Below are 22737 nucleotides of genomic sequence, written 5' to 3'. Positions count from 1 at the left end.
GCAAAAAAGCAACAAACCTCCTCCAGATATTGGACACAGCAAACGTCATCAGAATGATATCCGTTGTCACCACAATCAGGGTCTGTGAACATACAAAAACACATATTAGTAACTAACTCATTGTTAACAGGACATAGAGTAAACAATCTCATTAAAATCAGATCTTAGTTTTCGCTACCGCTAACCAAAGATCTGAGGACATCCCATTACGGGTCACGTCAGAACAACATTTCGCAAATTTTGACCGACCAATGAAATGACTGACAAGAAATCAACATTGGCCAATCAGAAGGCAGCTTTCTCGAGCTTTCCTACACTAGTTTCAAACTGGCGACTACACTTCGAAACATATTATGACGTATAAAACTGATAAGAACATTCTGGAATGGCTTATAGATGGCCTAGATTTTATGGATATAATCATAAAACCTGTAACTGTCGTTCGGAATACCCCGTGGTTGCATGATTAGAAAACACATTCCAACTGTCACTTTCTTGATCTTGTAAGCAACGCTCTGATTGGTTGGATGAAAGGTCGTTCTGACGTGACCCGTAATGGGATGTCCTCAGATCTTTGTTTAGCGATAGCAAGAACTAAGAACTGATTTTAATGAGATTGTAGAGTAAAGTACTGCCATATCTTGAAACTGGCGTATAACGCAGCAATAGCAAATGGCACTGGTCCTGTAGACCTGCCCAATTGTTAAGTTATCATAAGGACTAGAAGTAACGTGCCATTTTAAAAGGTTTTGCTGTTATCATTGTAAGGGCTAGTGGACTAAAATTGTTAGATTCCATCACTGATAACATAGTATCTTTTTGGGGAAAAAAACTACTATGGCTTTAACTACATGTCATCTAAGTAGGATATTGAGAATTTTCTGAGCTTCCCAATAGGTAACATACAGTGTGCCAGAGGAATGTCACACTGACATACGGAAATGAAAGACCACATAGTGACAAAGACCGATAAACTTGAATAATGTTTCCTGGTGTGTTCAATAGAGCTACTTTGTATCACAATCTAAGTTGGTTGGTTGGTTTGTTGTTTAAGGCCGCACTCAGCAATATTCCAGCTATATGATGGCGGTCTGTAAATAATCAAGTCTGGACCAGACAATCCAGTGATTAACATCATGAGCATCGATCCACGCAATTGGGATCGATGACATGGATCAACCAAGTCAGTGAGCCTGACCACCCGATCCCCTTAGTCACCTTTTACAGCAAGCATGGGTTGCTGAAGACCTATTCTAACCCGGAATCTTCACGGGTCTATCACAATCTAAGACACACAGAGAAAAGGAAACGTTTCACTGACTCTCTGGGACCATTCTTGGCAAATCATAAAAGTCAGGAGAGTGTACATATCTTTTCGTAATTACTTGGTCTACATTTTATTACCCAAAGTACATTTTCTTTAATTTCCCCTGATCAACAAAAATGTATACCGTAAATCATTATTTCACAATCCTGAAACATTTTTATTCATTTTTTTTTTTTTTATCACTGACCAATATGATTTGTTGGTTTGTTGTTTAACACTGCACTCAATAATCCAGCTATATGACTGCGGTCTGCAAAATAATCGAGTCTGGACCAGACAACCTAGTGATTGACATCATGAGCATCGATCCACGCAATTTGGGATACGATGACATGCATCAATCAAGTCGGCAAGTCTTATAACCCGATCCCATTATGTGCGTATATGTAAATTTTCTGTGTTTACATGAAAAGCATCTTAGGTGTGTAAATAAAGTATGTAAATTGTGTTAGGCACACATCTTCGTCAGTCTGTTTACGACTTTCAACATAGAATAGCTTGTTTTCCAATCAAAGTTGCATGAGAAGAGAGTTACTTCAACGACAATTTTCGTGTGAACCAACATGTATTTGATTTAATTTGTACACCTTGAAACCAAAAGAAAACACTGTCCGCTCGTCTCTATAAACGAATAAAAGTTGGCAACTGTTGACAATTTGTTTGGTGTTGGCAAAAGAACAGATATTAATTAGATCATCCCCTTACGTTGACATAAACATTCACATTGCGACATAAACGCACAGTGCAAATTTACTTTTACATTTGCACCTGCTCCAGCCATGATGCAAATTTGCTCCTGGTGTAAATATACACACATGAGTAATGTGTTCACATGACAAGTATACTCACGTATGTATTTCTACACCTGTATGCACATATACACACATATGTATAGAGGCACATGTGAACGGGGTATAGTCTGTGGTACAAAATTCTGGAATGTTTCGTAATGCATGGAGCTGCAATGATTGTCCGATCTGTTACAATCAGTCTAGCCTCAACTCAATAAGCATGATTTGAAATAGCTTAAACCATCATAATATATTATCATGTGGAATGTGGAAACACTGTCATTAAAAGCTGCTTTTCCTTGTGAGTTATATATCTACCTATGTGGCAAGGTCGGTAAATGTACCTTAAGGTCAGGTGAGCTACAAACAGTAATTACTGAGGCGTTACTTAAGGTAGACAGAACTAGGTAGTGTTTGCTGGGTCAGTATACAGGATGGGCATTCCACCAGACTCCATACAAGCAATGATTTCATAACCATTGTCGCGACTGCATTTACCGTATTCGACGTAAAAAGCGCCCAGGGCGCTCTCAAAATTAAAAATAGGGGGCTCTTATTAGAACATTATTTTGGTGAAAAAAAACAGAGTTGAAAGATAAATTTCGTGGTTTATGCTGACAGCCTGAAATGTTCATGTACGACAGATATATTTTTCCAGAATATAATTGCCCATATGATAATTAAGGTTGCTTATAACACATGAGTGCGTATCATACGCGAATATATAAATCTTGTGTAAATTTATCAGTCGGAAGGGTTGCTAATTGGGATTGTTCACCAGCCAATATATTAGCAAATATCGCCCTGGGCGCTTATTAGAGCGGGGCGCTTATTATGTCGAATACGGTACCATTGTTCTGCCTGGGCTTAATTTGTACTGAGTCAACAGTTTAGTTTCAATTAGGTTTGTTTGTTTGTTGTTTAACGCCGCACTCAGCAATATTCCAGCTATATGATGGCAGTCTGTAAATAATCGAATCTGGACCAGACAATCGTTTCAATTAGGGGTGTCACGATAAATCGAAATATCGATATATTGCTATTGGTAAGCACTTAAAGTCAATAAACCGATTGTTAAATCAGTTTCTGATCAATAGTATCAATTTCAGTTAGGAATCTGCTATTTCGATTGTATTTACCATATCAATAAAATACATGCAATGCTGTTCAAATTTGTTTTTCATTTGATCATGAGACAGAGTGGTAGTAATTAACACATGGTAATGTGGAAGTTTCTTTTTCTTAAATTATTAGGGTAAAGAAAAAACAAATCAGTCATAACTCAAACGTTACTTTTTATTTGTTGTTATGGTTATCACATTCAAAGGAAACTTCAGTTCCAAGGTTTAATTCAACTCTAAAATCCATCTATAATGATACACTGAAAACTATCAATATTTATCACAATAGTTGCTTGCAATATCAATAGTTATCGCAATAGTTTCTTTCAATATCAATAGATATCGCAATAGTGATTTCCAGGCCAATAGTCACCCCTAGTTTCAATTGTATATCAATGTTAAAAAATAATGCATGAAAGTAAAAAAGTCCAACATGTTTAATCACCCTAACAGTAAAAGGATTGAGAGACGGACCCATTGTTGCAAACACTATTGCAGCTAACCCCTAGAACCAAGAACCATCGTTTCACAAAACGATCATAGCTCTCAACTGGTAAGTCCATGTTGCGGTATAGGAATTAATATTGTCGTAATACAATGATCACTATGTGAAACGGCCAAGAATTCCAAATACCATATTCAACGTAATAAGCGCCCACAGCGATATTTGCTAATATATTGGCTAGTGAACAATACCAATTAGCACCACTTCCAATAGATCAATGTACACAAGACTTATATATTCGTGTATAATACGCACTCATGTGTTATATGCACCCTAAATTACGGGCAATTGAAATTCTCGAAAATATATCTATCATGTAAAATACGTACAGATTCTACTTCTATATCATTTCAGGCTGTCAGCATAAACCACAAAGTTTACCATCATTCAACTCTATTTTTTATCTCACCAAAATTATATTCTAATAAGAGCCCCCTATTTCTAATTTTGAGAGTGCCCTGGGCGCTTATTACGTCAAATACGATAATATGATATATCAAATTGAAACCTGTCATCCATATTTCATATTTCTACACATCAAACTTTGTATATACTGTATATAATTTCACAACATATCACAATATTATAGCATTATATTAATATTTTTTTACCCAAAGAAAAACACGACCCGTATTATTCAACACATATTACATTTGACAAGTTTCTAAATTTTTCATTCGAACAGGTGCAATCAACATGAGCATTTCTCCTAAACCTAGGTGAACATGAGCAAAGGGTCACAGTGCATCACCAACAGCATGAGGATGCAACACGTGCTGGCTCTGTATCACCTTGTATTTTGAATTTGATCAATAAATCAGTAGGAATGATCAATGGACGGCTAGACACGCTAGGCTAACTTGACAATCAATTGTCCAGACTGTGGTCTCCATAGAATTTATTGTAGCACAGACACTGTGCTGTTGGTATTATTAGTGTGTAGACCAACACATTACACTGTGGGTTGTCCCGTCTCTAATCTCACTGACTCATCCATGCATCAGTGGCAGAAATTAACCTTAGTTTATCTTGTACAAAAAGTGATGACATATAGGGACACCCTCTAAAAAGCCCAGAGCTCCAGATAACTTTTTGAGCAATTGAGTTTTTACTCTAGGGTTTCTATTTTAATTGGGTTATTACATTTTTCATTGGGTAACCAATATTTTTTCACTCATGTTTGCATCACTCTATTGTTTTATTCCCAAAATTAGTGAATATTTGAAGGTTTTGAAAAAATGAAAAAATGTATATAACTGTTCTGGATAAATAGCCTTGACTCAGAAAGTAAATTATCTCGTAACTGTGTTTCGGAAATTAGCTCCTTTGCAGGCATGCTGAAAAAGCTTCATTGGGTATTTACGCGAGCTGTTTTCATACATTTGAGTTCTTTATTTAATGCATGCGTTTCTGTACGCAAGTTAATTGAAAGTAATCATGGTAATTGGGTTTTGATTATTTTGGGGGGGTATTTTACGCAAATACGCTGCTTATCTGTAGCTCTGCAAGCCCCAGGATAGGGTTATCCTATAGTGTCACTTCTACTCCTGTGTGTGCATGTGGGAATTCTGGCAGCATTGAAACTCAATAGTAGCCTGCTACTAGTAGTTCCTGTTCTAGTCCATGGCCAATAAACATGGTAAACTTGTGACAGTGCTAGAACAATCAATACAGTATTTCATCGATGAAATGCCAGGGCGTACATTTCTCTCAGACACTCTTTACCCACAAGACCCGTGAAGATCCGGGGCAGAATACGTCTTCCATAACCCATGCTTGTCCTAAGAGGTCAGGTTCACTGACTTGGTTGACTCATGCCATCTTATCTCAGTTGCATGGATCGATGCCCATGATGTCAATATCACTGGATCATCTGGTCCAGACTCCATTATTTACAGACCGCCATCATATAGCTTGAATATTGCTGAGTGTGTCATTAAACAACAAAACAAAACTCTTTGATCTTGGCACTTAATTGAGGCCCTGCGTCTATTCGAGCCTCGCATGTATGATTTCAATTTTGGACTAATGATACGTTCAGACTGTTACGATTCACTCGTCAGGACTCAAAGTTGCAACTAAAACGGTCGCCAATGCAACCTAAATTTCAATTTGTCTACTGTCTAAAATTCAGAGGAAGCCAAATGACTACCTTCAAAATATCTTGTGGCAACTAAATCCTATTGCTACACATATGTAGACACAAAAATAAATAACAGCTAAATGTTGAAAACATGTCCGCTAATAACTGTACTTGTGTACAAGTCCTGCTTAAGTCGACAATGAACAGAAATACATAAATATTAATGTAATTAGTATCTTATTTCAGTTGACAATGCTCATCCGATAAGCAAGGATATACCTATATACTCTAGTAACATATATTGCATCATTGTTCGAGTCACAAGTGGTAAGATCAAGTACAGTTTCCACTAATATACAATTCCAAGAGTAATGCTATAACTTGTACATATTATAATATTTATTTGATAAAAGATAATTTCAAATGCTTTTGGCTACCTACAATATTGGCTAGACTTCTGGATTTTACCACTGTCTACCTGGAAATAAACGCTTGTAGCCATATGGCTACTTGGTAAAAAATTTAAACTTTGAAGCCTGACTTGTGTATTCGGTGAATGGGACTGTATCCCTTCATGAATTGAATTTGTTATTCATGGTCACAAGAAACAAATATTTATGAAAAAAATAAAGATAAAAATACTACCCATAAGAACTAATTATATGCATACATAGATTTCTTCAAAGACAACACTGTTATATATTTAATTTGACAGGTCACTGGACATTGTCGCATTTTAGCAGATTGTCGCAAATGCAGTATATAAATAAATGTACAATATACTGAATATAGAAATAATAATTAACACTGTCAACATAGTCAAACCATGTCAAATAATATATTTTGTTATTGTTTCACAGAATATATTAAATAATACCTCAACTGATGACATGTTACTGTGGTCGTGAATAAATATTCATATTTGTCACCTTACATTCGTGATACGTATCGTATTTGCCTCATTGTGAATTCGTTGCAGCCCTAGTTCAGACCCATCTTTTCTACAGTAGTTAAGTTTAGAAGTTCTCTAAAATGCTTCTGTTTAGCCAGGACAAGATCGTTATGCAAGAATGTGGAGAGTTCTGTGCCTAAAAAGTACCCAGGGTTTAATCAAGGCCTGGCATTTATTCAAGCCTGGCATTTAACTGAGGAAATATGGTACATGCTGTAGTCCAACTGGCTAGTTCAATCTCACAGGAATTTACCTTCTGACATGTCTGAGAATCAATTATTCCTGGACTCATCATTTCTGTGAAAAATTATACGTGAATCGCAGCACACTGTGTTTTCTTAGTACTTGTTACAAAAGCGAGCAGAAAACTCACTTCATCAGATTCCACTAGATTAAACCACTAGAGACCCTGCCAGATCAATGATGTGTGTATGTATGTGGATGCTGATGCTCTTCAAGGCTTCATATTGATCGATGTGGCTACCTCTTAAAACTTGGCATAATTTCACGAGGAACTGCCAAGTTCTATATAGGTCGTCATCTGGAAACCAGTGCATATTGCTTGATATTATTGGTAAATTAGAATCTGTATTAATATGTGTGACTGGAGACCCCATATGACCACTGTTAATAATATTTATCACATTAATAACTTTTTATCACAATATACCAAAGATCTACCTGGGTTATAAATTTTGGGTGTTCAAGGGACTAAAAGTTCTCCAACTGAAATGAATTTGCTACATTTAGAATATTGCGAAGCATTTGACTGTGTGTTCTATTTTTATATGCTTACGTATGTAAATTAATCTTAAGTGGTATGAATCAGCAGCAATCACTCCTCAAAATGTATGCAAATTTTCTAAAGCACTGTGGATGCACTTGGTATGTCTTTTATGTTCCTTTTCATAGGATGCCATATCTTGCCTCCGCTAAATGCATAAGATAGAATTTGGTTCAGATCCATCAATATTTGTTCATGTGTCGTTGAAACAAGCTGAACTGAGATATTGTTTCTTTGGAAAAAAGGGTAATCATTACTGCTAGATTGACTTATATCAAAAAACAGTTCACAAGTTTTGAAATGCTTGAAACATATTGAGAGACTGTCAAAAGAGATTTGTCAAACCCTTGCCCCCTTTAAGAGCTGAGCCTTATTGCACTGTCACAGTTGACCTACAAAAAGGGGATCTAGGGGACCTCAAATATTTAATTTTAAGGGTCCTTGCAGGCAATGTGAGGTCCTGAGAGGTATGAGATGGTGTAGTGTACGGGACGTTTATATAATTACTTTAGAGAGTGGTCATAATTAATGGATGACATAACAGACACCCCGGCCATGACAACTGTTCTTTATGAGCTGTAGGAACAATAAAAGTTGTAATATAAATCCCACGTTAGGTTTAAAACCTAACCAGGGACCCATAAAACCACATGTGCCCCGAGTGATACTGCTCCAACGAATCTATCTTCCTGACATGTTTTAATATGTCATTGTAAAAAAAAAATTAAATCAAATTCTTCAAAATTCATAGAATTATATAGCCGTTTAATTGAGCTAGGGTTAACTTGAGCTATGTCACGTGACTATCATTGACTCGGGGGAAATGCTCCAAGGCTGTACTGAAAGAAAAGTCCATGGATGTGTAGTAATTCTATCCTCCTAATAGGCAAGTCTAGTAGTAAGGACTCCAGTCTCTTATTGGGACAACTTGTTCCTTATAATTTACATAATCTAGAACTAATATTTACTTATCTAATACTAATAATTATTGCCTTAGAGACTTGTGCAAGTCTAGATGGCAACAAACAGCTGTTACTCAGTATCTGTCCTTGTCTGTATGTATATTTCGTATATTGATCAGGGCATGTTACATATTTTAATATAGCTATAACGGCTATGTGGACATTGGAAAGCTGTCCATTCCATCTAGGTGGAGACAATATTGTTTAATTAAGTGATATGAATGCTGGGTATTTATGCTAAGTTTCACACAACTGATGTGTTCAGTTATTAAACCTTCAACTCACCACTCTCTGATATGTTTTGTCAGCAACAATATAATATGTTATGTATTGCTGTGTGTATTTAGTGATAGAGATAAGCCTGGTTGTATTTTATTAATTTTTGGGGCAGTCAGCATGACAAATGTTACCATAAACATTTTACTTAGCAGACCCCTGTATGTTACACACAACCAAATGTTTTCCCATAGACTTCTATAGTAACGTTATATTTTTTTTTTAAATAACTAAGCATTTAACAGCTATTACCTGTGCGTGTGTGCACAGGTTGGCCTTAGAAGTTAGAGCAGCAATAAAAACCAAAAAAATGACTAGCTTAGCCAGCTCCTTTTCCCAGTAGAGGAAGCTAAACACACCTACCCCAGTTTCACACCAAATGTCACCTACTTGAAAATAGCTGTGGTCACATTCAGCATAAGTCATCATGTTGAAAAAGACAGAACTAAATATAGAAAACCATGGTCAGTTTTAATAACTGGATGGATGGACATTTAAGACATAAAAATCTTACACAATATTCTCCAATCACAGCCTGCAGATATCTCTCGATCTGCACTATAGGCTCCCTATCGGGATATATCCCTGTCGCCTGTACTGAGCAAGGTCTTTGAAATGCTGCTATTACCAAGGTTGAAAGGTTTAGATCAGTCTGACAAATTTCCCGACCCTCAACAAATGGCGTACCAGAACGGATTGTCTGCCCCTCACATATCATTCAACTTACAAGAGACCATCCACCACTATCATGAGCAGAATGAAGATGTCCATGTTGCCTTCCTAGATATGTGTAAGGCATTTGACACGGTGTGGCATGGTGGTCTTAAGTACAAGATATTCGAGTTCGGAATCAAGGGGTCTCTATGGCTAGTGCTTGACAACTTGTACACAGAGATGGTTAGCCGTGTGTGTGTGGACTCAATGTGCTCTAGATCCGTATCCATGAGACAGGGAATAAGACAAGGTGGTGTGTTGTCGGGGAAGTTGTACCTCTTGTACATTGGCTCCCTCCTCCAGAAACTATCGAAGTCGAGACTTGGTGCTGTGGTTATGGATTTGAATACCTGTTCCCCGACGCAAGCCGATGATGTAGCCCTTGTTTCATCAAGAGTGTCAGCATTGAAATTAATGTTAAAAAAAGCTGAGGACTACAGCTGTGACTGGCGATACATATTGTCATCTTCCAAAAGTGAGGTTGTATCATTCCCTTGCCGCAAGGGGACTCAACACAGATCTGAACTGAAGCTGTACAGTGAACCCATTCCATGGACGAACACCATCAGACATGTTGGTTTGGTACTCTCTGGCAACATGTCATCCCTTGAACATGTTACTCAAGCTTCAGTCAACCTGAGGTCAGGGGTAAGAACGCTGATTTCACGAGGTTTTCATCCTAGGTTCCTGAATCCTATAACCAGCTTGATTGTGGTAAATAATATGTACCTGTACATACCAGTCAGTTAACTCTCTTGCCTCGGGAAGATGTCAGAATCTGGCTTCCCTTCTGTCAGTCTCCCTTTCAAAATTCACATGAGCCTTAAGACTAAGAGCAATGAGACTCATTTTCTTTGGGCATAACCTTCTATAATCTGTGTAATGGAGCAGGTACAGAAAACAGAGCCCCAGCAGGTTTATCCTTGTGCATATAACGATTGGGAAAAAAATCTATGCCTACAGCACTATATAACAGACACTAATGCCTTTATCATTTCAGTGCTTAATCATGCTAATAGTCCTGTTCAGGGCCTTGAGCTAGTGAGACTCACATTAGCCATGTAAGTTGCTCTTATACAAAATCCATACAACATTTGGACATTTGAATGAAGATTCCAGAGAGACACAAACATAGTATGGTTTCTTCAGCTGCTGTCTTGCTTTTCCAAAACCTGCGTTCTCGATCTTGAGCCTCATTCAAACATTCTCAATCGGTGGAAAAATGTATATACATACTTGGAGGTATCAAAAGATTCGGAGAAGAAACAATAGCCGCACCTTTTACGCATAAGGACATGACACTTACCCCTTTGTCATGATCACTAGCCCAGGCCATTGCCAGGTTGAAATGGGTCTTGTTGGCAAAGGTGAACTGAAAAATGGGAAAGAAAACAATTATAATGCATCGATCTCTTGGAATATACACAAAATACAGAGAAACCTGGTTCAGCAACTCCATCGACATGATAGCAACATTGTGTTTAAAGTGGGAAGCTTGATGCTCCGGTGGACATCATATTAACAACTTTATAAATGCATGTAGTGTTTTTCCCATGTATCATTCTTATGGATGTTCTGATAGTCAAAGAATTTCTCCCCAGGAAATTGTTGCAATGTCTGTTTGTTGCAAAAAAACAATCTTTATTTCCCATTACTTTGTCAACTAATATGTGACAGCCTGCTTCAGAAGGGTCAGTGGACTGTGTGCTGAAAGACTTGAGATTCTCAAAGAGCTAAAACCGTAACATGATACGAGGGGCGTTCAATACGTTTTGCAACTTCACCCTTAGCTGTAGGGTGGGTGATTTAACTGTACAGCCCAGACTTAGCCCCCAGTGACTATTTCCTGTTCCGGCAAATGCAATCTACCCTACGTGGAAGACGCTTCCAGGATGACGAGGACATAAAGGCTGCCACAAAGTCATGTTTAGAGGGACAATCTGCGGATTTCTATGAAGTGGTATGAAAATCTTGAAGGACAAATGGAATAAGTGTATTGAGGTGAATGAAGATCATATTGAAAACTAAAAGTGCAAAAGATATTCTGCGACTTGGTTATATATTGAAGTTGCAAAACTTATTGAACGCCCTCGTAGTCTTCAAATTGAATTAGCCATCACTGACCAATTCACTAATAGAGGTGAATCATACCATGTGTCATAATACTAGCATGGCCTACGATCAATACAAACATGACAAAATTATACATATATTTTACAAAAGATGGCATGTTTTAGAACTGATATCAGTTGCAATATTCTCAAATTTGTTGGCTAAAATAGCCCAGCAACAATAATATGCACAAACATCCAATCTGTTTTCTAATGTAACATATGGATTTCTTGAAAGCTGTTTCCTGCAGTGATGAAAACATTTGGAAACAAGGGGTCAGTCAGGTTACCTGAAACAGGATATATTTTTGCCTTTTTGCATGCATATGAGGAACATGCTATATGGTATGAAAACAATTTGTAAAATAATATTTCCTGGTATGCAAGCAACATCTCACACATGTAAACCACACTGTTGGACTCAATTGGTTTTGGGAAGGTCTCTCGTCATTCCCTTTGATTATAAAATACATCTCTTTAATATGATATGAATCAGGGTTGAAAACATTTGAACCACCGAGATACAAATCTTATTGCCACAAAGTCTGTAATTACAACCCAAGTCCCAGAGATGCTGGCATGTCACATTAAGCATGCTTGCGGTGCAGGCTTCCTAAAGACAAGAGGACCAAGCGACAAAAAGTCTCACAGAAAATAGTTGAACTGCAACACAACGATCTCTATTGTTTTGCATTAAAGTCCTTTATGTCCAGCTAATTTCCTTCATTCTGTTTAAAGTAGGCACCATAAGAGAATATTCAAGCCTTCCATTAGCTTGGGTGTATCGATTGAATCATTTCTGGTCCTAATTTAGGAGATACATGTTTTCAGATTTGTGGGCGTTATTGAGTATTCGATGCCTCGAAAAGTCATCTGGAACTGATTGCATGAGCCAGAGGTTTCAAATATTAACATTTAAGGGATCAAATCCCATTTATTAACATTTCTCCACCAGTCAGAATGCATCACATACACCCGTTCAGTTTTACAATTAGTGTCGATATATTTTGTGAGATATTCAACAATTACTGACCCGTGAAGATCCAGGGTAGAATAGGTCTTCAGCAACCCATGCTTGCTGTAACAGGCGACTATGCTGGTCGTAAGAGGCGACTAACGGGATCGGGTGGTCAGGCTTGCTGACTTGGTTGATGCATGTCATCAATCCCAATTGTGTGGATCGAAGCTCATGATGTCAATCACTGGATTGTCTTGTCCAGACTCGATTATTAACAGACCGCCGTCATATTGCTCAAATATTGCTGAATGTGGCGTTAAACAACAAAGAAACTTACCCATCACCACGCTCATGTGAGTGAGTGAGTGCGTGAGTACGGTTTTACGCCGCTTTTAGCAATATTCCAGCAATGTCACGGCGGGGGACACCAGAAATGGGCTTCACACATTTTACCCATGTCGGGAATCCAACACGGATCTTCGGCGTGACGAGCAAACGCTTAAACCACTAAGCTACCCGACCAACCCATGCTCATGTGAATTTGTACCCATAACAATAGATGCTGTGGACAAGAAGGAAGACCCCTAATAAACCACCAGGCAGACTGAGCATCACCCTGATCGCTGAAATTGTGCAGCACGTCAAGCAGTGGGAACCCGTCTTAACCCCACGTGGGAGATTACTAGATTCCCTTTACTGGCGGAATTGTTTTGTTTGGGGGATGGTTTCCGATTGCTTTTTTAACATCTTTAATTGCGTTTTACCGATTTTCAAATTAAATTTTGGTCAAGCATTTGTGATTAAGTCATATTCCATGGGACTATAAAAGTCAAATTTCCACCCTTGCTGAACTAGGCAGGTATTTTTCGGGGTTATACTCTTGCTGGACTAACGAGTTTATGCATGGCCCAATAAAAATTGTGCAATGAAATTAACATGGCAACTGCCGTGCAGATGTTGGTCAAATACAGGATTTGCGCAGGATGTGTGCTTCAACTGGGCGTTGACAGAGATTTTAGAAACCATTTTATGATTTTAATCTAGGTGCTCAAGTGATTTGATGTACTTTGCAAGGTTAGATCCGTTTTATTAAAAAAAAAGATCTTGATTATCTACCAGATCATTTTGACTGGGCGCCGCCATTTTGTTTGAAGCAAATGCATGTGATACGAGAGGTGGAATCTGATTGGTCAGTAGAAGGGGCATAGAAGGGACAGAACTCGTAACGGCCATTGGTAGCGCTACGATCAAGCCACGAAATTCAAGTGAAGATTGGCAAGGTTGGAAACTGGACTTTATAGTCATTAAAATCCCTTGCCTAGGGAAGATGAGATTAAGTATAACTTAAAGTATTAAAATCTGCAAAGTTGCAGTGTTCACTTTACTTGCCCTTTAAAATGACAGGTCAATACTGTCAACATCGTGAGGTATTGTTTATAACGTGGTATGGATTATCAATTGGAATTGCAAGATTCTTTTGAAGGTATAACAAACACACTTACATACGATAATCAGATGACATTTAAAGGATGATAATTGGCTAAAACCTGGGATTTGAACCAATGGCTGATGAGGATGGGATTTGAACCTATGACTGATGGGTCCTGGAAGGGCTATGGTATCACACTGTACAGCGAGCTACAGAACTGTAACCCAACAGTGAGTGAGTGAGTGAGTAAATATTTATAGTCACATCGGCAATATTTCAGCCATATCGTGTGACTAAATCAAGTTAGACAGTAATAATACATTCAATTTTATTATAAAACACGTCGTCAAAGAACAGTAAAATAACGAGATGTATAGTTTAAGACTAGTATGGAACCATAAAAAGATATCACGATAAATAACAAAACATTATAAAAACGGGGCTAGGGATCGCCAGCAACTAAAGGTAGGCCACCATACTAGGAACCGTGGGGACTTACAATACTTCAGCTACCTGCACGGTTCCCCAGCAGGATTTATGTAATCCCTTAGCCACTGGCGATTTTCATCAAGTTAAGCCCAAATTAAAACAAACAAGTATACTGCGACTAAATGGTAGTGGGAATAAACTGACTTTGAATGATGTGGACTTACATACCCTCTTGGGTAACCCAACAGACTACCTATAGCTTGGGATATCACGATATGACTGTATCATGAGTCACACATTGTTAATACAATAGGTATCGCAATACTTAATTTGTGGTAATTTCATTGGGAATAAGCACTAATAAAAAAGCTTCAAAATTCCTGAACATCTGGTCTCATATTTGAAAATAAAAATGTCTCATTGCAATCAACTCTTTATTTCAGATAAAACTGGAGTGTTAACACCAGTTAGAAAAGACTAGAACAGAGGCTTTTGATCGGTTTGAAGTTTAGAATACAATGCATAATCATGATAACATACTAGTTCAAATACATATCGATACAGGATTGAAATATGAATCAAGACAGGTTAATGTGCATTGTGTATGATATAGTCTGAGAATATTATCGATCATCTTCCCGAGGCAAGAGAATTAACTGACTTTAAAAGTCCAGTTTCCACCCTTGCCGAACTAGGTTGGAATTCCTAGGCTCGATTGTAGCACCACCAGTGGCTATTACGAGTTATGTCCTTTCTATGCCTCTCCTATAGACCAATCAGATTCCACCTCTCATATCACTTGCATTGGCTTCAAACAAAATGGCGGCCCCCAGTCAAGACGATCTGATCGATAATCAAGATCTATATTTTAAGAAAACGGTTCTTACATCGTGAAGTGCATCAAATCACATGAGCACCTTGAGCCAAAACATGAAAAGATTTGGAAAATATCTGTTGACAACGAGTTGGCGGTGCACATGCATTGCATAACATCTGCATGACAGTTTACGAACCGGATTTCGATTCAGTTGCACGATTGTGATTGGACTATGCATAGACTCGTTAGTCCAGCCAATATGTAACACCATAATACCAGCTAAGTTTGGCAAGGGTGGAAACTGGACTTTTATAGTCAGGTAACTCAGGAAGATGATGATCAATGGACCAATGTATTGGTGAATTGTGACATCCATACACACAGCCCTGACAGGATTCTGGAACGTGTCCCAGTCCTGTAAGGACTAGTGACCACAGCAGTCTTGTTATCTAAGTAGACTCCTGAGAAATAGATCTTGTGCTGTTACCTAACACCTTACAGGGCACTGAGCAGCTCAGTGCTGCAGGATATCAGTATTGATTGGGAATGATCCTCACACAAGGCCACAGGTAGACACGTAAGGTGTATAAATCATTGCTGTGTTGGCGAACATGATCTCTGGACCAATTTCACCAAGATAGAAAGTCACACTTGTCAGTGGTCTGTTCTAGAGGACTTCAATGTGATTTCTTTACATATATATCAGGAATATGTTTTGAACAGGGAGTTGTCTGGACCTGCTTTAGAGGCTGATATTCGGCCCAAGCTTGAAGTAAATGACAGTAAGAATTCCAAATTTCAACAAAAAAAATTCCCATTACCTCAGGATTTACAAAAATAAGAACATACAAAAAAATAACAAATTGTGAACAATATCATAATTTTGTTCTCAATTTGTCTGCCAATGACAATCATTGGATTCAAATTGAGAAATTGTAAATTCACATTTGGGAATTTTTACTGTATTTTGAAGAAGTATGCTTTTCAAAACATCTGTAATTATGTCTTTTGTGCAAACACACAAACAAAACACACAAAACAATAATCATTAACAAATCTAGGGGCACGGGGGGCCCAGTCATCTAAGGCGCCATGATTCGCTGTACAGAGTTGCGTCCCTTGGGCACGCCAGAAACCTATGATTGTGGGTTCGAATCCTGCTTCGCCTCAATTATGTTTCTAGGTTTGTCAGCACCATACCCGTGCTTGTCTGATACCTGCATCACTTCGGGCTTTCCTCCCACATTAAGCTGACACGCCATGACATAACTGGAATACTGTTAAAAGCGACGTTAAACCCAACTCACTCACTCACTCACTATTAACATATCTACCATTTTGACTGTAAAGGATATGTTCCTAAATACAAGGAAACAGCTAAAAAGTTCTGTAGTTCACCTGCCACATTCAAACTTAGAGGAAAGGAACACTAGTGAATCAAGTAATGATCAAGGAAACTGTATCTGTTTCTTGGCTATTTCATGTGGTCTGTTTGATGAGAGGACAATGTGATCTCAATGTAATTATTAAATTATTCAAGAACATTGTCATGGTGACTAACATTATGAAAAAGTGTTACTTTTTAAATGCTTATGCCAGGATAAAAGGTGAAGTTCATTCAGGGGTCCAAAAAATTTCTTCAGCCCTTGTGTCCATACTCAAATGTTAGCAAAACCCCGAAAAAGGACAAATTCTACTAGTCCTTAATATACCTACCTAACTATTGCACAGTTTGGTAAGGGCTATAGGTCTAGTGCCAATTTCTAACGCTGTAAACCTGTTGGTTTCTGACACTGGTTTTAATAGACCAAAGAGCAGAAGTTTATAAACAGAATTCTGCTTAAAACCCACCGTAGACTTCTTCCCATGTGATGTCCCAAGTATATTGTATATCAGTGACCATAACTGTTGGTTGGTTTGTTTGTTGTTTAACGCCACACTCAGCGATATTCCATCTATATGACGGCGGTCTGTAAATAATCGAGTCTGGACCAGACAATCCAGTGATTAATATCATGAGCATCAATCCACGTGTAGCGGCCATAAAATGTCCGAGTCCCGTGATGGGATTCGAACCACGGACCTTCTGATCGGAGGTCGGACGCCTTGTCCACATGACCAAAGAGGTTAACCCCATCAGCAAGCTGACAAGGTAAGGATGTCATCTGTGGGATGACTCCACGCCCTGCTACATACTCCCCCGTCAACAGAAGGCACGTCCCGGGCCGCATAGTAGGGTACTGAGGCTTATTTTGCTCAAATTTGATATGAACGTGCTCAGCCCCACGTTGGGCGCCAATGTAGCGGCCATAAAACGTCCGAGTCCCGTGATGGGATTCGAACCACGGACCTTCTGATCGGAGGTCGGACGCCTTGTCCACATGACCAAAGAGGTTAACCCCGTCAGCAAGCTGACAAGGTAAGGATGTCATCTGTGGGATGACTCCACGCCCTGCTACACACGCAACTGGGATCGATTACATGCATCAACCAAGTCAGCGAGCCTGACCCCCCAATCCCGTTAATCGCCTCTTACGACAAGCGTAGTCGCCTTTTACAGTAAGCATGGGTTGCTGAAGACCATAACTGAGATGTAGCACTTTTATGCATCAGGTACGCACAACATACAATTGATTTTGCAAATAAAACTCCTTCCAAAATATCAGCTCTCGATTCTGAGCACGACAGAGTCACAATAAGGCCAGAACCTGTTCCACAAAATAATTGTAGGGCTACGACTGTCGTAAGTCTATGTTAAAGTATGGGAGTTATAATCGTCTTAATGCTACGACTGCCTTGTGAACCAGGGCCCAGACCTATTAAATTAATACCTGAAGTGACGTAGCTCTGAGACATTTATCAGTGGGATTTGAACCCATGATCCCTAAGGGATGCAACTCTGCACAGTTTATTACACAGGGTTAGAAACTACCAGTTTTTGTCCACTAGTCCTTATAATGATAACAATGGGCCAATTTCTTAGGATACCTTATGGTAAGGACTACAAGATTAGTACCAATTTCTAACGCTGTTACAGCCCCCTAAACAGCTTGGTCACCTGTGCCCATTGCAACCATATGCTTAAATAAACTAGTTTATGGTGAATGTGTATACTGACTAACACGGTTTCTATCCTAAATTACAGTTTTCGAATTCTGCTCCAGAAAGTCCAAATTTGTATCCATGGAAACAGAAAAAAATTATTTGTGGCATCAGAATAGCAAAAGGCAGATGGGAGTTCTTAGTGTCATCATGGTCATACAAACAGTTTCAAAAATAACACTATGAGCACATGTTATGCAAAAGGTATGTTAACAATATGGAGGTAGCTTAGTTACATAGACCATTAGAGAGGTGACAGGAAGTTTGTGATGTTACCATGGCAACAAAGCATAATATCCTTAAAATCCATTTGTCTCAATCTGTTTGTCAGGAACTGAAATTTTTATAGTTGTTTCTCAAAGTCAGAGTGGAAAGTGGTTTCATCTTCCTACATCTTTATGACAACCAATAAACGATCATTAAGACTCACATCTATTCATTCTAGTCTGCTTGCTGTTTGGTAATTAGATATTTTCCATTGAAAATATAACAGCCAATCAATACAAAAATAGCATGACAAGGTAATCACAATGATTGATAATTGCTTATGTAATCAACCCAGGAAACAACCCATAAAAAGTCACCATACAGGTGTGTGTATAGGTCAGGGCTGATCGATAGACCAAATGTGCAACCCGATACATATCACGATACCTTGCTCACGATCCAATATGTATCACGATACTTACATGTGATCTTATCTGTGGTGCGTGAGCAATCTTTTCAATAGACAATGGCCAAATATATCGCACACTGACGATTCAAAGTTGACAGTGTCAAGTATGCCGCAATGGATAAAAATATTTTCACTACTCACTTTCACAAGTACCGTATTCGACGTAATAAGCGCCCTGCTCTTATAAGCGCCCACGGCGATATTTACTAATATACTGGCTAGTGAACAATATCAGTTAGCACCTCTTCTGATTGATCAATGTACACAACACTTATCTAATCGTGTTTAATACGTACTCGTGTTATATGCACCCTTAATTATGGGCAATTAAATTCTGGAAAAATGTATCTCTCGTATATAAACATTTCAGGCATGAAATTTATCTTTTAACTCTGTTTTTTCTCTCACCAAAATAACATTCTAATAAGAGCCCCCTATCTCCAATTTTGAGAGCGCCCTGGGCGCTTATTATGTTGAATACGGTAATTGGTGCTTGGTGTAACATTTATTAAAGATTACGCGTAAGGTAAGAATCGAAACTTTTTAATTCGTGTGTGACTGTGATCGATAATTGTAACAAGTAGTTAAAAAGTGTGATCCATCAATGCATCGTCCCACCACTAGTATAGGTGTATGTTAAGTTGGTGGACCGAGGGTGTCAAGATCAGGTTTCATAGTCATACACCCAAAAGCCTAGAAGTATCAGCTAGGTCTGAGCCTACTATTGCCAACTGTGAAAAATGCCTACACTGACTATGGCCTACAGAAGTTGTTGTTTTATTGATTACACAAAGTATTAGTAATACATCCCTGATTAAGAAAGTGGTCCAATCTTGAGTGGACTATCACCCATATCGATAGTTCAAACAAAAAATTTTTACAAAATCAACATCCGTGTTCTGAAAACTTTGTCGCTGCTATGGCCAGAACCATCACCTGACGAATTTGCTCTGAAATTACTCCCAAAACTAAAGTGAGACAAATATTTTTGAAGCGGTTCAAAGTCTTTAATTAACTCGCCTAAGTGCAACTTACTGAATGCCTTTTGCAGGGACTGAGATGCAGTGCTATTTGTAAATGAGTGAGTATGGTTTTACGCCGCTTTTAGTAATATTCCAGCAATATCCTGGCAGGGGATACCAGAAATGGGCTTCACACATTGTACCCATGTCAGGATTCGAACCAGGGTCGAATGCTTTAACAACTAGCTTACATTTGTAAATGAACACCATCTGATAATTTCATGTTTCTGCGATGTGCAGTGTTACAGTTTACTAGATACTGTGCAGTCTCAATAGTATGTATGCCTCTGTAAATGTAAGAGCAGAATGTGGCAGTAAAACGAACGTTTACTGTAGTAATCTGTAATTTTGTTTGTCTGTCAGGGATGAAATCTCAAGTCTCTTCGTCATCTGATCGACCAAATCATCTGCCGTGGTAGTCATTTTCAGGAAGTCATTCAAAATATGAACAGCGATCTGATTGGATATCAAGGTTTCATCACAAGGGACACAACTTATGTTCTAAATGGGGTCACGCTACCATCGAGCCAAGAAAAATAGGTTTGAAATGACAAGGGCAGAAACTAGGCTTTGATATGGGCTAGTGGACACTCTTGCCTTGGGAAGATGAGCATCCTCAGCTAATAATTCACTATGTCATAACATGAAAATCTACCGAAAAATGATGCAGATCAGGAAAGCACTTTCAATTTTTTTGGCATGGACAGAGACAGCAATGGGAACCAAGTATGTCTGCCTCAGCAGAGTACTGGAGGTGGTTAGTAGCGAGTGAGTGAGTGAGGTTTAACGCCGCTTTTAACAGTATTCCAGTTATATCATGGCGTGTCAGCTTAATGTGGGAGGAAAGCCCGAAGTGATGCAGGTCTCAGACGTTTACCACTTCGGTGAAACCCATGAGCACGGGTATGGTGCTGACAACCCTAGAAACATAATCAGGGCGAACCGGGATTCGAACCCACAATCATAGGTTTCTGGCGTGCCCAAGGGAGGTGGTTAGTAAAGATCTGGATGTATTTAGCATGAGAAGGATTGAGATACGACTTCCTGCTCAAATGGAGATCCTTACACTGTTCAGTATAATTTTGTCTTCTTGTGTTGACATCAGTGATGTTTCTATGATGTTGTTCCTGTGACCTAAGATCATGAGAAGTATGTTTGAAACATTTAACCCAAAATATAACCATTCAAATCTTTATACTCTGAAAAATGCTCTAAATTCTTATTTTTAGCTAAAGACCAAAACAATTTAGATGAACTAAAGGCTGAATACTTATCTATGTACATCATGATGTACCTCAAATGATGAACAAATGATGGGAAACAGCAGCAAAAGACAGGACAGGTCCTACAGGAGAGTACCCCAGGATAGGCCTGTGACGGGTAACTCAGGTACTCGAGTGGGTGCTGAGAAGGAGCTGGGTGCCCTAAAGACTACCCAGACCCGTGGCTAGTCATGTGATATATTGCCTAAAAATTAACTAAAATTCAATGGTTACACAAGTCACTGATGTTCGCATTTCTTTCTGACTATGAACGCATTCCTTCTGACTTGTATATGTTTGTATAAACATGAAGCTACTGTCAGCTACGATGTACTCATTACTAGATTGTTTCATATGTGTACCTAAATACCTTTTGCCAAGGCTTCGATAAAATAATAACCAATCAGACATTTTATTGGGCACACTTTTGAGACCTACAGCAGGTGACGTGAGTGAGTGAGTGAGTTAAGTTTTAAGTCACATCAGCAATATTTCAGCCATATCGTGACTAGCAATGGTTAAGTATAATACATCATGCAGGTGACGTGAGATGAGTTGAAATGGGCCTTAACATTTCGTCTAAGATTATTGCACTTGTATCATCTTTAGATGCTAATATTGATAACCACTAGTCACTACATGCTGACAAACGTGGCATTATCATCTTTCAAGAAAACACCTAGCAACTTCCATTAACAGTAGTATGAAATGTTCATATCCATATCCACAATTTTCAGTTAGGCCTAACTTTATGGCCTGTTAAACGACCTTCCTGGTTCAACCGTTTGGCAACCGTTTGGCGGCCGTATCGGACAATCTGCTAAGGCTATTTCTTATGTATATTGGTTACAATCAGTTGATCTGTGACAACCGGTAACATGAATGATGGAACAGCTAAGTGACACATCTACAGGATACTCATATGCTCACCTTATTTGCAAGATGTGTGTTTGTCTTTAAAGAGGAGAGGAAGTCCTGTTCTTGTTTGGAACATTTCGCCTGATCATCAGAGACGTCTCGTTTGCTTCGTTCTAAACTAACCCTACTAGATATTGAATTGACTGCGTCCTCTGCGGATACTGCATACGATTGAAAACTAACAACATTTTCATTTTCGCGGACTGACCAGGTACGATTCACACAAAGACAAATCAAAACAAAAACAATAACAAGTAATCGACGTTCCATGTCGACTGCTTCCATTTTGGATCTCAGTAACTCTCACGTGAGGAAACAAATGCACAACGCCATCTAGCGGCAAGCTAAAAATAGACATTCTCGAACCCTGTTCTAGACTGTATCCAGTCTCCGTTGAAATAGGACTGTTTTTTTCTGTTTGAATGGCGACAAGAGTATATGGCCTTATGGTGATAATAGACTAGTTGTTAATAGAGTAGGCGCCATATCTTTATTTTC

At 38.6% G+C, this 22737-nt stretch overlaps 1 protein-coding gene across 1 annotated transcript in view; it reads right to left on the bottom strand.

The window, feature by feature from the left end:
* LOC139446013 (sortilin-like) overlaps positions 1-22532 on the bottom strand; it is a 62753-nt gene extending 40221 nt beyond the window's left edge. The window contains exons 1-3 of the mRNA XM_071227279.1: positions 22252-22532; positions 10822-10887; positions 18-82 (exon numbers count right to left, since the gene is read on the bottom strand). Coding sequence (XP_071083380.1) covers positions 18-82; positions 10822-10887; positions 22252-22524 — 404 coding nt within the window. The 5' untranslated portion in view covers positions 22525-22532. The remainder of the gene's footprint in view (positions 1-17; positions 83-10821; positions 10888-22251) is intronic.
* Between the last annotated feature and the right edge of the window lie 205 nt (positions 22533-22737).

Source organism: Haliotis cracherodii, unplaced genomic scaffold (genome assembly GCF_022045235.1).
Source record: "Haliotis cracherodii isolate W230 unplaced genomic scaffold, xgHalCrac1.p SCAF_6, whole genome shotgun sequence".
Lineage (NCBI taxonomy): Eukaryota > Metazoa > Mollusca > Gastropoda > Lepetellida > Haliotidae > Haliotis > Haliotis cracherodii.
The sequence above is the reverse complement of the archived record's forward strand: the minus strand, read 5'-3'. Positions and strand labels throughout refer to the sequence as shown.